Here is a 15,595-nt window from a genome sequence, read left to right as displayed (position 1 = left end):
TGCTTTATCAAAGGGAAGGGCAAAAGTATCCTACAAACACAATCAGAAACAACAGTAATTTATTTATCAGGTTTATGCATCAAATCACATTTCATGCAGCAGCTATAAATACAAATGAAAACATTGTTTAAAACACTTTGTAACACACCATAACTTCAGAGCAAACTTCAGCTTCAAACTACCCAGTTAGCAGAAATCCAGTTTCATTGTTAGGTAATTAGTTGGCAAAGAGTATTGACTGTGACAAGTTTCAACCTGAATACACTCAGGCATAAGACCTTCACATTTAAAATACATTATTTTGCTATATTTGGTCAAAAAGAGAAATTTATCATATAACCTCATAAAAAGTTAAACTTTCTAACAGGCCTCCTATGTTGACAGAGCAGGCTGTTAATGAAGGTATTTTTGCCCAATCCACAAGCAGCTCTGCTCTGAGAAGCAAACCACTGTTTTATCCTCAAGTTATCAATTTTATCATGATCTCCGCGTTTTCAGTGCAAGCTCTACACTTTGTCATAGCTTCTGATGACTTCTTAAAGATTTTCTTTTCTTTTGCTGCTGTTGTTGCTTAAACCAAACACTGAACTCAGGCATTAGCATTTGAGCCAATCATTTCTGTCCTCATTAACAGACATAGTTGCTTTTTGATGAGTAACGCTGAAGCCACTTTCCTAGACTAACCATACCTGCTGAATCTCCTCACGGATATGCAGTTTGTATCAGCAGAACAGTGCTCTGCTTTTGCTGCAGCAGCTTACATCACATCCCAGACACAGTATTTTCCCAAGGATGGGGTATGCTTTAGGCTGCTGCCAGTGTAGAAAAGCTGTGCGTGCGCACACACACACGCACACACTTCTAAGCTGTGTTAGGACTGCCTCCGGAGAAGACCTAGTGGTCAACCAGCCCATTTTTCACTCTTCTCTCCCCTCCCAGCCCTGAGAAATTTCTCTGTTTCTTTTCAGCATTGCCTCTCCAGGGCACTGTCAATCACACGAAAACCATATGATGCTTCTCAGAGCCCCAAACCATCATCACAGAACAAAGCAAGGCCCCTCTGCTTCCCACTCTTTGACAGCCCTTTGTTTTAAAAGGTACATTTGGGAAAGTTTACAACCCATTAGACATTCAATTTCCTTTCTCTGCTTAGTCTCAAGGCCTGCTATGTGTTCTCAAGATACTGCTAGCTTTGGATTAGGAATGCTCCTTCCCTCCTGCCATCGGCACCTTTGGTTTACAGTGTCCAGGACACACTGTTCACATTAGAAGTTTTTCAAAGCATTGCTAACACCCACTGTAAAAAGAAAAGTCTGGAGCCTCAATGTGGGCAAAGTGGCTGTAGCCCCCGAGTTTAAATTACCTTAGTCTTCCAGAAAAAGGTCCAATTTAAAGAAGGACCATCTTGTCCCATTTCATGTTTAATTTTTCTTCATAATTCAATCACAAAACCCTCCAGGTCTGCAGAGCCACTTGGGTGACCCCTACAACACGGAGCATCATCAAATCCGAAATTTTGGCTCCAATAGTCACGCAGCACAGATACAAACATTAATGTTAGTTTCTGTCTCTATATATATATTTTTGCTTTTGTCCACTAAGGTAAACACTCATCTGAGTAGCTGACTGCATGTATAGTAATGCTCACAATTTGACAAACAAGAGTAGTTTCAGAGAGCACCTCAGATATCAGGTGCATCACACATTAGGCTTTCAGATGCTGGACCACTAAGAAAGAGAAAAAAACCTCAGAAATTCTGGATTAAATGAAATTAAGCCCAGAACATGAGTAAGCTGCTTGCCTTTCTGGATCTGGCAAGGCTACCAGTGCCACAATCCCTCATGCACTGTACACCTGTAATATCCTAAACATTTCGATGGGGAAGTAAGGAATTCTTAGAACTCCAGTCCTTCACACCCTTCTTCATATCCACTTCTGAAGCCTACTACTAATAAAAAAGTACTAGTACACAGGGAGATTAGTTCAATCACTCAGTTGTAATAACGTCAAGGACCTCATCTTCGTTTTGTGCCCCCAAACCCTGCAAAGACAAGAAAATAACAACTGTCAGCTCTACCATAGCCTTTCCACAGAGCTCTGTAGCTCTGAAAAGGATAAAGGTGGCAAGTGAGATGAGTTCAACATAATCACATAAAGTACAAAAGCAAGCACCTGTGGGCTGAACAGCCTGAGAAATATTCCGTTCTTGCAGTTTAAACAACCTGCTTTCCACAAAGAACATGCTTATACATGTTTGCTAGAGAAGGGCATGGGTAGTGCATGCCAAAGGGGAAAGCCTTAAACTAATGCACCTTGCAGGCAAAGACAAGCTTGACATTGGTGATACCATAGCTGCTGTAGGCCGGTGGGGAGCTTCATGCCCCACAGCGCTGCCCTAGTTGAACACGAAACAGAAATAAGGGACACCATTACATGCCCACCTGTACCAACTGGTAAAATAAAACACAGGATGCTTGCTGAACCTCAGCTAACACCAGTGTATTTATGATAGGTTCAAGTCTCTCTAGCTTCATGAGATTAAGGGGTCTTTTGCCTTACCAGAAGCAGTTCTTCTTCCTGAACTACCTTGTGTGGCATTGCTTGGCTGCCCATTCATTGGAGGCGCAGCTGTGTGATCTGTCCACATATTGTAGTATGGGGAATGTGGCCGTGCTCTGATGAGAAACAGAGGAGAAAGAAGGTTTTGTTAGTGACATTATGAAAAATTAAGTAGTTACCGTTCCAAACAAGGGGACTGCATCTGAGGGAAAACTGTAAGCAGGCAGTTGTTTCAAAGCTGGAAACCTCCCCATTTAATGCATTAACATGTTGAGAACAAGAATATCCAGTGTTGTTTAAATACACTTAAATACAGCTACATCCCAGCCACATTAAGGCAAAAAAGAAAACATCCCTCTGTTTTGCTCTTTTAACTACTTTGAAAATGTTGTATCATTAAGACTAACATCGTGACCTTTGACTCACTGAATCAAATTACTTGCTTCTGTGGATACGGAATTTCCTGCCATTGAAGTTTACAAATCTCTCTCACACATGCTGACCAACATTTTCAGGCACACCATTTCAAATGACTGAGAAAAGTTAAAAAATAAATGAAGTATTTTAAAATAAAAGAAGCCCAAGTTAGAAAGCTTGTTCATATGCCAGGACTTAAAATATTCACTTCAGCCCCTAATCTTCAACAGTAAGAGGAAGCTACTGAAATGAGGCCTGTGTGTGGAAATCAAGGAACCAGCCTGTGTGTAGATAATACATAAATACAATGCTTAAACACAAGGGACATATTTAAGACTTAAGAAATATCAAGTCAAGAAAACCTTTGGGACATCGTAACTTTTCTCATTCTTAGCACAGTTAGTATAATAAGATCATAGAATCATACAACCTTTTTGGTTGAAAAAGACCTCTAAGATCATTAATCCAAGATACAACCTTTTAACCTCTAAAGCTCTGGAGTGATTTTATAGACAATTTCTACTGTCGATGGCATCATCATCTCAGTTCCATCTTACCTGACTCTATGAGATCAAGACTGCACATTAGGCACTTTAGAAATTCTCTTACTTCCCAAGTTTTTACTTCCTTAATAAACAGGCAATCCTGATAATGCTTCTGTCGTTACCAAAACCCCCCAAACTTTACAGTGGAGACAGATGCTTTAACACAAGTTTTCAATATAGAAAAAATGTATGTGGCTATATTTAATCTATTACTGCATTCCTACAGGATTAGATTTGATACACATGCAGTTATTTGATAAACAGAGGAACATTGTTGAGCTCTAAAGATTCCCTGCAGGAGCACATATTTTCTCTAGTGAAGCCTAAAATGGCAGCAATTGCTCCCTTTAAACTGTTTATCTAAAAAGGATGTGTTTTAAATGTTTAAAAGTGTTTAGCAAACATGACCAGCAGATGTTTACTCCAGCACTGAAGCTGCTTTTGAATACTGTTACGTTTTTTCCAAAATGCAACTTGCACACGACCTACAAGTTCTTTGGAAAACCACACCTCTTGGATTTCCACACACAGGACATTAGGAGCCTGTAGATTAAAAGGCTGTTAAATTTGACCCTACTGAGTATTGCAGAAGAGCAGTTGCCATCCAGACTGACTTTAGAAGAGATGACACTGATACAAGAAACCCATCTGCAGGTGGTTTTATGGTAAATATTATTATTTAAGGCAGCCTGAGGACGGATTGTTTAAATGCTCATTTTAAATCTGCAGGCCATTGTGCCAGGTCAGAATAATCAGCTAAAGTGGAACAAAATACCTCAGTCTTCCCTATTCCTCTTATCAAGAAACATGCTTAAAATGTCTTTGCTGCTGGAGCTATAGATTGCCTCTCAAAATTGTTCTGCCAGTAGGATTTTATGGCTTGAACAATACAGGCCTGAAAGCTTAGCAACAATGCAAATCCAGTATATAGCATAGCCAGTAAAAGCTTAAACACATAAAATCTGGTAGCATGCATATTTTACCTGTGACTGCCAGCCAAGTAGCCTAGCAAGCCTCCCGCTCCTAATCCAGTCCAAAATCCTGGTCCTGAATTGGTTCCATGATAGGAATGAGCCCCAAAGCTGTTATCATCTTAAATAAAATGAAAATGAGAAACAGATCAGCTAGTGGCACCTAATCCTCAGGCCAGCTGTTGCAATAACATTCTCCCCTGTTGAAAATAATGGAAAATGAGACAATAAACTTGCTCTAATTTCAGTAGATTCTTGATGACGCTTAAATTCAAAAGCCCCACAGTTTGGAAAGCAGGAAAAAACCCAAAGAAACAAATACTAATGTAAGGAGCTTTATGTTAAAAAATAGCTTCCACTCAATCTCACAGCCCTGACGTTTGCAAAACATGGCAAAGAGTCCCTGCCTGCAGATTTATAAACAGACAAGTTAGATTAAAAACAGAAAGAAAATGAAGAAAGAATAATCTACTCAAGGTCACAGAGCAGGTCAGCAGCAGAGGCAGGAACAGAAATCAAGTAGTTAAGACCAAACAGTGAACTAAGCACTAAGACCCACAGCTTCTAATCTCACTCAGAACAGCTGCACATTTTGAGTGGCTCAGTCTAATGGCTAACATTACTTTGTATTGTTTCTGGTACTCCTAGTCTGGTATTTGTTATCAAAAGACACCCTAACTGCAGTCACACTGCAAAGTTCTCATTATGCATGAGTCACCAATCTTGACAAACACTGAAATGAAACTGCAAGCGTATCAAGTGGGTTATGGGGGAAGGAGAGTCACAGATATTTTACATATGACCTGCATAACATGAGGTTCTGACTCAGAACAGAATGCCTTCTTCCAGTCAGAAATTAAAAGAAAAAGCACAAACCCAAAGTAGAATAATTTTCTGGTCTAGAGAAAAACACAGGTGCAAGAATAAGCTCAACCACAATTTTAACACATAAGGAAGTGTAAAAGGCAAGGACTGAAGGTGACATCAGGAACTTCCTGAAGAATGCCCACCTAAGTAAATGAAACAGATTTTGTATGTTGAAGTTATATGAGGCCTTGTTTATCTTTAAACTGGTGTGGATTGTTTGAAATTATGATAAAAAAAAAATCAGTTTAAGTATACACTGGATATGATGCTGACTTTCAATTTGAATGCATTGGGAGAAAGAAACTCAATGGGATGATGTAACCATTAAACTAAGATGATTTGGAATAACAACGGCAAAAAAAGAACTTAATTTACTGTAAAACATTATTAAGCAGGAAGATGAACTAACTCATTTGTTCTAAAGCACTGCGGCTGAATGTTGACTCAGAAAACAGTCATTTCTTGTTGAAATATCTACAGTAAACATCAAGGATCATGTCAAACCACTAACAGAGAAAAAGTGGAACTTAAGATAGGCTAGCTAAACAAGTTTCACAGAACTCATCCTGAATGTTAAGGGGATTTTAAATTAAGCAAATTAAACATCAACAGCAATAAGTGAACCACATGGCTTTTCATTACCATCTGGATTTTCAAAGACTATTACATTCCTGGAACACATGGACATACGCACTCAAGAGATGTGCTTCTGCTCCACTGCCAAAATCTAAGACAGACACTGGATTAATGAAGTAGCACAACATATAATGTTTTTAAGCTGGCCCCACGTTCAGTAGGTTTTCCTCCTCATTCTGTTTGAAATCCAAGGAAAAATCACTGACAGTAGTTATTAAAAATGCTGTAAATTAAGCCTCATATGGCTCCCAATCTGCACTTTAAGTGTCTCAATTTTCAATAATCATCAAGAAAATGTACTTTCAAGGTCCTACACTTGCTAGATTTCAGACTCCTGCAATGAAAAATGCACTGGTGCAATTAATGACAAGAAACAGGACAGGGAAAAAGAAAAGTAACTCCTTGTTCTGTTCTGCCTGTGCCCAGTATGACAGCATCCTATCTTATGACCAGAGCTTTTTAGAAACTAATACAATAATGCCAGTGGCAAGTGACATGTCCACACTAAGTCACAGATGCACACACAGCATAGACAGACTGTCTGAGGTCTGAAATAACTACACAGAAACCAATTAGCAAAGTCACTAGTAATACAGAGGCAGAATCCCTTTAATTTTCTGCTACAGGTACATCTGAAAGTGCTGCACAGGAGTATTCAAAAGAGTTATACTGGCACCCTCTGTTGGCCAAATGGCTTGAGCCAACCTAGAGGAAAGCATTGACAAGCATAACTACACCAAAAGCTTATGCTTTAGTAAACTTAGTCCTTGCTACTTATTTAATTGATAGAATCCCTTCTCCATCTCACAAAATAAATCAAACCAAACAACTTGTCAGAACATAATCTGAGTTCCAATGGTGTGAGCATCTCACATGTTCACAGGGTTAGACAAGTTGGTCATACACCAGATGAATCATGTTTATTTCCCTTGGACACTATGACCTTCTAAGGCAGACAATTTATTAAGTGACAAAAGTAATCCATTTTCTGGGAAAAGAAAACATGTACCTTTTCCTTACAGCAGTCTTGTCACTGCACATGGAATTTCCAGCTTCAGATGAAAGGTACCCACATGAGCTTCAGACACTGTTTTATGCTCTGGGAGCCAAATCTTTCAATCACTAGGACTACACTGAAGCACCTGTTATACAGGACCAGTATATGACACTTAATTCCATCAGTTGCTTTGTGGGGTTAGCAGCCCAATGGCTGAAATACCCTTCTGAAAAGCTTCCAAGTGCTTCTTTGGCATGAGTTTGTTTCTGCCTGTGTGAGACCATTCTCTCTTCCAGATGTTTTATGAAAATTATTGTCACAATCCTTCTGTTTCTCAGAGCAGAAAAGAACACTTGCAGAGCACAGGGAGATGGATTTTCAAAGGACAGCTTGCCCTGAAAGCCTGTGGTAAACCAAGTTCTTATTTTCACTTTTGAATGAAGAAGAGAATGCACTGCTGGCTGCAGGCTGGGCTGCCAATGCACAGAGGCAACTGCCGATGCACTGTCCATCCTACTGCCATGTCCCATGCCAATGCACTGCCCATGTTTAAGTCCATCTCACCTGCACTTACTGCAAATAAAACAGGACCCTCCTAGTTACTATTTTGAGAGCTGTAAACGTCTTATAGCCCTACCTGTGAAGCTGGATTTAAAACCAGGAGGAGGAGGTGCCGGATGACTCTGCCAGGAAGGCGTAGTGAACCCATCACCAGAACTTTGTTCAGGCTGCTCATTGCTAAGGAAGAACTTGTATACTCCAAAAGCAAGAGCCAGGAGAACAACTACAAGAATTGCTCCACCACCTGAATCAGAAGAATCCTTCCTTGACTCATAATAGCTAAAGCTTCCAGGGTTCTTCACTTTCCTTTCACCTTCCTCAGTCAGCTCTAGCCTGAACAGCAAACTACAGGAGCCCTTTAAGATGTAAGGATCATCCGGGTAATCATAGCCTTCACAGCTCACTTCGATCCGTCCAAACCGGTGGGTATTTTTCAGGTCTGCTTTGCACTGCCACTGAAAACAATAAACACAAAGTAAAACCTCCTGCTCCAGGGACAAAAAAACCTGTCTGCTCCCCCAGATATGCTCCAAAATAAAGCTGCATTTGCTAACAAACCATCTAAAAGGCCACAGGGTAAAAAATTTCTGAGCATTCTTATTTTGAAAAGGACAGGGAATTTGAAGTTAACCAAGACTGTCTTTTAAAATCCTGGAAGTTAAAAAAATATCCAATCTTTCAAAATACAGAACAGTTACAACTCTGGAAGATCCACTGAACAGGTTTTTCAAGTATCCCTTCTTCAGACACAGGAATACTTCTAAAAATAACTTGTAGCCCGTGCAACAGTTACTTGATAAATGCCTGTCCCATGTGAACTGGATGGCAGCTGCAAAAACACAGTATGGAAGCATGAAATCCAGTGGACCTGATGACGTTTGTGTCCACACAGAAATCAAAAGAAGTGGGAGAGGCATCATTAGGCATTCACATGCAACACTTTAACAATCAGACTACAATTAGGCAGTTGAATATATGCCAGTTCCTCTGTCTCGTATTTCCTTGACATAGCTGAACTTAACTATCACCTCCAACTGCAAGTAACACATTTTTTTGGGAGACAACCCCCCCCCCCAAAAAAAGAAAGTAGTTTCTAAATTAATAAATCAGGACACCAGTACCAACTGCTAATTCAAGTCTGACCGTACTTTTGCAATACTGTGTCAGTTTTAATTATCTTCAGCCTTGATTCCTGGTTAATCTATTGGCAGAAGCCTAGCCTGTAGCTAACAGAAATACCTGACTATTTACTGACTAGTACTGACAAACTAACATGCAAGAGGAAGTCATGCATGCAAGTCTGAAATTTAGCTTTTAAAATGTACAGCTGAAGTGATGCAAATATTTATAGCCCCTTCTACTCTAATAAAAATTGGAAAACCATGCAGCAAAATCAAAGCAAGAGCATCCTCTGGGGTTCGCAAGACTTCGATTTTCTAACCTCAAACATTTTAATTAAAACTAATAAAGGTTTGCTACACAGCACTTTTACATTAGAGACTTTGGGAATATTTCAAAGCTATACCCACAGCATGAAAAACCCAAATCCAAAAAGTATTTAGATTAAGTTTTAGTTGTTAAAGGTCCTCTAGCAAGAGGCAAATTGAACTGATTCTGTTGCACCGTTACTTCAGAAGTTGCCAAGTCTGGGGGAAAAGGATTTCATTAAACGTTTAACCAGTTTTAGACAGTTACCTGTACATCATAACCATCCCAACCCTTGTTGTAACACTGAACAACCTCCGGGATCTGGGAGCATCCAGCAGTGCCTCCTGTGCATTGCAACTGAGGGACTGCAGCTGTCCGCCGGGCTGTCGTGTACTGCCCTCTATGGAGAGTGAGCGCCTGCACTTCCCGCAGCAGAACTCTCCCTGAAACAGGTGGCACAAAGGTCAACATTTGTCCAGAGGGCACAAGGGCCTCCTTTCAGAACAAGGCTGACGATACAAAGGACACAACAGCGTGCTTCTTTAAGAGACGAAGCCTTCAGAAGCACCAAAGGCGCAGAGGGGAACACAGCAAAGTTCTCCGACCCTTGGGAAGAGATCTGGGATATTCCTCCCAGAATGTACAACCACCGCGGATCGCAAAGGGGGATTATTATGCGCCACAAGACAATTTAAAGCGAGAGAAAATCAAGAAGCCCTCCTGGTACAGGCCCAGAGCTTCCCCCTCCCCGTGCCAGGCCGCCGCTAACCGGCAGCACCCGCCCCAGCGCCATAGCGACGGGAGAGACGCAAGAAGCAACTAAGGGCCTCACAGAGACGCAGCCAGCCCCACGGCTCTCACCGTGCTGGCCCCAGCTCCACACGGGGCACGCGGCAACGCAGAGGAGGAGCAAGAAGAGCACAGAGAGAGACCGAGCCTCACGCACAAGCCGCTCCACAGCCGCCATAACAGCTCTAAGGTGAGTCCGTGGCCGGAACGTGGGAGGAGACGGGGCGGAGCTAGGCTCCGCGCATACGCTCTCCTCTCCCGGCCGCGCCAGTTCCTGTTTCCGGCGCGGGGCCTTCCGCCGGTGCGGCTCGCGGGACGGGCGGCGCCATGGCCGGCATCAAAGGTGCGCGTGGCGCGATGGAACGGGCGCGCTCCACCCCTCCCCGCCCCCTCTCCCCCGTTCCCCACGGTGTCCCGTGCGGCGCCCGAGGCCCTGTGGGGAGGGGTGGGCGGGCGGGCCTGGGGCCACCGCCGCTGGGGTCGCACCCCCGTGGGGGCCCGGTAGCCGTAGGGGGGCTCTTCCCTGGGAAAGGAGCGGGGTTCTTCCAGGGCTGCCCGGGGTACAGCGGGGCTCTGTGCGTCAGGGCCGCGGTCGCGGTTACCTGGCGGTGGTGGTCGGTGGTTTCTGTGGCTTGTGGGACCCTTCACCTGTGTCGGTTTGTGTTCCCGCTGTAGCCTTGATTAGCCTGTCCTTCGGGGGAGCGGTCGGACTGATGTTCCTGATGCTCGGCTGTGCCCTTCCTCAGTACAAGTAAAGCGCACTCTCTTCCTGTTCCTCGGGGTATTTTTGAATGGCTGTAACTGTGGAATAGTCTTGCTGTTGTAACGATGGGCTGAAAAGTTATTTGTGGGTGGGAGAGATCTAGGGTATTTTTGGCTTAAAAAAAAAAACCAAACAAAACAGGCCAGCCAGGATTAATTAATTGTAAAAATGAATGCAACAGAAGTTAAGTTTTACCAGGCCTGGTTGCAAACTGCTAAAGAATGCACTGCCCTAACATGTCCCCAGTGTTGTTCGTCTGGTATTGACATGCAGATGGCTTCTCCCAACGTAGATAGTGTGTATTACTGGGGAAGTGTTTGCCTTTTCTTTGCCTACTTGGTGGTAGCTGGACTGTCAGTGACTATCGGGTGGGCACTGCACCATGCGTTGTATTGCAGCATCTGCAATAACTGTGTTTGCTTTTGGTCTGCTCATTTCTGTCTCCCCCTTGCCAGGATATACAAAGTAGTAGACCAGAAGTTTGAGAAAATTAGGCCTGTGGCTCTGACCCTTTGCAACTGAATGCTGACTTTAACAGAAAATCTTTTAAATTGACTTACTTAATGTTAAATATTCTGTTAGTGGCCCTTTTAGTGGCTATGCATCGCAGTTCTTTACACATGACTCACTTTCTTACACCAGCTTGTTTATGCTCCAAAACCAGGGTTAGTGACACAGCCCCCAGGTAAGGAGATCATTATGCAGCTATGCAGCCACACTCCAAACAATGCCATAAGGTTTTATTGAAACAGTGAGCAACTGCATTACTGTGTCTGAGAAATCTAGTATGGTGAGCTGTAAGCAATGAAAGAAAACGTTGCCAAATTTGATGGTACAATTTTTGTAGGTTATTGTTGGTTACATTCAGATTAAAGAAAAGCCTTGGTACCCCATGGCAGCAGAGTGTTGGGGCTGAGAACAGTGCTTTGTTCTGTGGATGTGCACTGAAAGCTGACAGGTTAAACTTCAGAGCTCAGCTTGTGTTGTTATGTGGTGTTAGATGTAGGCTTGCTTAGTGAAGTCATGCTTTGTGAATATCCTGTTAGTGAGCTCTCTGCTGCTGAGGTCAGCTGAAGCTGCTCACAAACTGGTTAATGTCAGCTGGTTCCAAAGAGGATTTGCTTTCTCTGGGCATGTGCCTCCTGTCCTGAATGTGGGTGCTGGATAGGGAAAATGTCTTGCACTGATTTTTAGGGAGAATGTGAAGTAAATCAAGTTAATCTTAACTTTTCTTCTCCTTTCTTTTTCAGTCAGTACTGGCCACTGTTTGTTCTGTTTTTTTACATCCTGTCTCCTATCCCGTACTGCATAGCAAGAAGATTAGTAGATGACACAGATGCTACAAGTAATGCCTGCAAGGAGCTAGCAATATTTCTTACAACAGGCATTGTCGTCTCAGCGTTTGGGCTACCAATAGTGTTTGCCAGAGCAGAACTGGTTAGTAATATTTCAATCTATTCTTTGTTTTTACTAGAAATCTTGTTCTGTTTGTTTATTACTCAAGGTAAAGCTCTCATGCGCTAAGCAGTTCTTATAAATACATACTTAAGATGCCTGCTGTGGAAACAGAACAGGATTTCTTGCCTGCAAGAAAAACTAATACTTAACATGGAAGCATGACAGAATGTCATGATTGCCAATAGCTTCACCTGGCCGTTGAATAAGCCATAACAGCCTATATGCAATGCAGAGAAAAGGGGCTAGAAAATAGAGTGGAAACTTAACAGGCAAGTAAAGAAACATCAAAGTGTGTAGAATACTTTGAAGGCAGTTTGTGGAACAGTTGGGCTAAAGAAGCATGAATATACAATGCCTTTTTTGCACTCAGTGTACGTTATATTGATGTTGGGGTGTTGTTTTTTTTAAACTTCTGAGTTGTCATTACATCTTTCCCAATATATGGCTTTTCACTGAAATCCTTTAAAAGATGACCTTGTTTGTGTGAATTTCAGAGAGCACTACTAAGTCCAAACATCATGGAGTGCTCTCTTACAAAATCTCTTCAGGCAAGAACAGCTCAGAGGGTCAGTTTGAATGCCTTCGAGTAATCACTTACTGTCTTTGGAAAACAGTCACCTCCTGTTTTGTTATTGGGATATTATATAAGTGTTCAAGGCCAGGCTGGATGGGGCTGTGAGAGACCTGGTCTAGTGGAAGGTGTCCCGGCCTGTGGCAGGGGGTTGGAACTGGATGAACTTTTGAAGGTCCCTTCCAACCCAGACATTTCTCTGATTCTGTGATTCTATGATACTTGCAGGTTTAATAAAAGTCTTACAGCATGGTCAGCAAGTCTAGCTGGGCTGCAGATATGTTTGATGCTGCTACATCGCCTTACCTTACAATTTTTGGATGCTGCAGTGAAACAGCTGTGCCTGTTAGCCAGCACTTTGAGCATGGCTAAAAGAACCAGTGCTACTTGGCTAGTTGTGAATTGTTTGAGTCATTCTGGATGAACTCAGCCTTCTTTTTGTAGCCCCAAATAATGAGATACCACCTTCTTGCATCATGGACCTGTTGCTGAACTTTGTCTAGAACATGACATTAAAACATTACTTTTTTTTCTTGTCAGCGTTCAGTTCAAAACATGTCTAACAAAATTCCCCTTGTTCACAGATCTACTGGGGTGCATGTGCACTTGTTCTTACGGGGAATACAGTCATCTTTGCCACCATCCTAGGATTTTTCTTGGTCTTTGGCAGCAATGACGACTTCAGCTGGCAGCAGTGGTGAAAGGAAGAACTATCACAGACATCTTGTCATGCAGTGGCCATCCATACAAATGAGAGAATGGGCAATAAAGAGAAGTAGCGTAGCAAGCCTCTTGAGTATTCTAGATGCTCCTTTTCACCTTGTTCGTTCTGAGTGTACTACTGTTGCTGACAGGGTTCCTACATTTTTCATGAAGTGGAGAGATGATTCATTTCATTTTTACCTATGGTATGTTTTTAGGTGCTCTCTTGGTTTAAAACTGTCATCCTTCTGTCCGGCGTTTATGTGAAGCTTTAAATCTGGAACAAGAACATTTAAACATGGTTTCAAAGAGGATTTAAAGTAGTTTGGTTGGTTTTGGTTTTGGTGTTTTTTTTTTTTCTGTAAGAAATTAAGCATTAATACTGTGTTTCAAAATAACTTTTTTTTTATATTGTGATGAAATTATATCCAAGCTGAATGGAGGTAAGAGATTGTGCACCACGGTTGTCAATTACCAGATCAACAGATCTTTGCTATGTTTTAGCAGAGGCAAAACATAGCAAAGGGGTGAGGAGTGCCAGTTGCAGGTTTTAATTCAGCCCATACCTCAGACTGGGTGATGAATGTTGATAGCCTTCATTTCAGGAGAAGGCTGAGGAGCAGGTGGAGTTCTTTGGGAGAAGTCTTCAATTTTAACACCGCTAGCACTTTTACCTGCTTCATTATCACTTCTTGAGGGGATGTGATACTCACATACTCTCTAAATGTATTGATGTTATGACATACAAAACTAAAGTGTATTGTGGGGGAAGGGAAAATGATGTTTAAATTCCATTTTTTTAAAAAATATCTTTTGAACTCTTTCTATTTATAAGTATTGTATGGTTTTGAACTTTTATGTCAACTTCTTACCACAAAGATGGTAAAGCGTTCATTTATGGAACTACTGGTCTGTGTCAATTTGAAGCATATACAAGGCTATTTCCTCCTTGCCCTTTTTAATTTATTTTATACATAGTATATATATATATATATAAAATAAAACAGCTTTTCAAATGTAGATTAAAACTTTGTGTTAACTTGCCTAAGAATAATTTTCCCTTTAAATTTTTATTTCCTTTCACACAGTGCGTCTGAGACATGACTTTTTTGGAAGTCACTGTCTGTACTGTGAGTTCACTGACTTTTTAAGTTCTTCTGCACTATTGGTTAGTAAGATTTAATGTTATGTCTGTAACTGTAGCTTGTGTTCTGTAAGATTGCACATGTAGCTTCAAATATTTAAGACAAGTTTTCTGCATACCTCTCAAATTGTCTGGATTTTTCATTTGAAAAAATCTTCCATTAGACATTCCATGACAAGATGGTTGATGAGTGCCAGGTAATCAGGTTTGATTGTACCACATGCAGGGATACACTTGACCAAACCTACTTCTAAAGTATATATTTGTTCAGTTCTTAAAACATCTACAAAACTTACTTCGCATAATTAAAAGCTGACAATTGCTATGGTTTAATTTAACAACTGAGCAGTATGAAAAGGCACAGGTTTTAGGTGTAGTATTTGCGGATGTAAACAAAATATAAAGCTTGGCTATTTGAAGTCTGATAGTAAGATACAGATGACACATTTAAGGAACTGAAATCAGCAGGTAGGGCAGCAGGGGTGTAGCTACCTACATGTTGTGCTTTGTTAATGTTGTCCTGTGTATAAGAGCTCAGTTTGTGCTGGTAGAGGAACAAATAGGTGCCAAGAAATTAGTGTAGGAGCCAGTCTGTAGCAGATGGGTCTCTCTGCCACATGCAAACACTTCACCAGGTTGCCTGTGATGGTGATGTTTGGAGGGCTGTAGAAACATTCATTTCGTCACCTTTTCCAGTGAGACTTCTGCATCCCTGCCCCCAGCAGAATGGACGCTTTGGAAAATCTTCCAAACCAGTGGCTACATTTGCAGTCCTTGTGAAGAAGGAATGCACAGGATTTGTATAAATTGAATCTGTCACTTTTTCTGTGGTCAGGAACTGTGTTTTCTTTCTCATTCTTGTACTGCTAAGCAGACTTCTCCACATAATGCTACTCTACAGATCACTGGCCATAGAGCTGACACTATGTATTGGCCATGCGTTTTTTGTATGTTAACTGCATTACAGTGTTACCTTCGTTTGCTTGCACACTGTGTATGTGCAGTGTTGCTTTGGTTTAAGAGCTAGACACTTGAGAGGTACAAAGCTTCCATATAAAATGCACTGAGATGGCGTTACCATCCTCTATAGAGAAAAACTTTGATCGAAGTTTTAAATAGCAATCTTGAGTTCTGTATGTTTCATAAAAAATACTCTAATAAATGAGTATTTTGTTTAAAGTACCAA

At 41.5% G+C, this 15,595-nt stretch overlaps 2 protein-coding genes across 2 annotated transcripts; one reads left to right on the top strand and one right to left on the bottom strand.

Annotated features, from left to right (window-relative positions):
- Positions 1–42: 42 nt before the first annotated feature.
- On the bottom strand, positions 43–9,953 carry SARAF (store-operated calcium entry associated regulatory factor). Its single transcript, XM_062637573.1, has 6 exons — positions 9,844–9,953; positions 9,250–9,425; positions 7,631–8,009; positions 4,506–4,614; positions 2,561–2,676; positions 43–2,042 (listed from the first exon to the last, which is right to left on the bottom strand). The coding sequence occupies exons 1-6, from the start codon at positions 9,947–9,949 to the stop codon at positions 2,017–2,019; spliced, it is 912 nt and encodes a 303-aa protein (XP_062493557.1). The 5' UTR covers positions 9,950–9,953; the 3' UTR covers positions 43–2,016.
- A 33-nt stretch (positions 9,954–9,986) lies between these two features.
- On the top strand, positions 9,987–15,591 carry LEPROTL1 (leptin receptor overlapping transcript like 1). Its single transcript, XM_062637566.1, has 4 exons — positions 9,987–10,114; positions 10,447–10,522; positions 11,785–11,971; positions 13,148–15,591. Exons 1-4 carry the CDS (start codon positions 10,099–10,101, stop codon positions 13,262–13,264), a joined length of 396 nt encoding a protein of 131 aa, XP_062493550.1. The 5' UTR covers positions 9,987–10,098; the 3' UTR covers positions 13,265–15,591.
- The last annotated feature ends 4 nt before the right edge of the window (positions 15,592–15,595 follow it).

Source organism: Pezoporus occidentalis, unplaced genomic scaffold (genome assembly GCF_034315485.1).
Source record: "Pezoporus occidentalis ecotype Australia unplaced genomic scaffold, CSIRO_AGI_Poc_V1 ctg53, whole genome shotgun sequence".
Lineage (NCBI taxonomy): Eukaryota > Metazoa > Chordata > Aves > Psittaciformes > Psittacidae > Pezoporus > Pezoporus occidentalis.
Note: the sequence above shows the minus strand (reverse complement) of the source record. Positions and strands in the feature narration are given on the sequence as shown.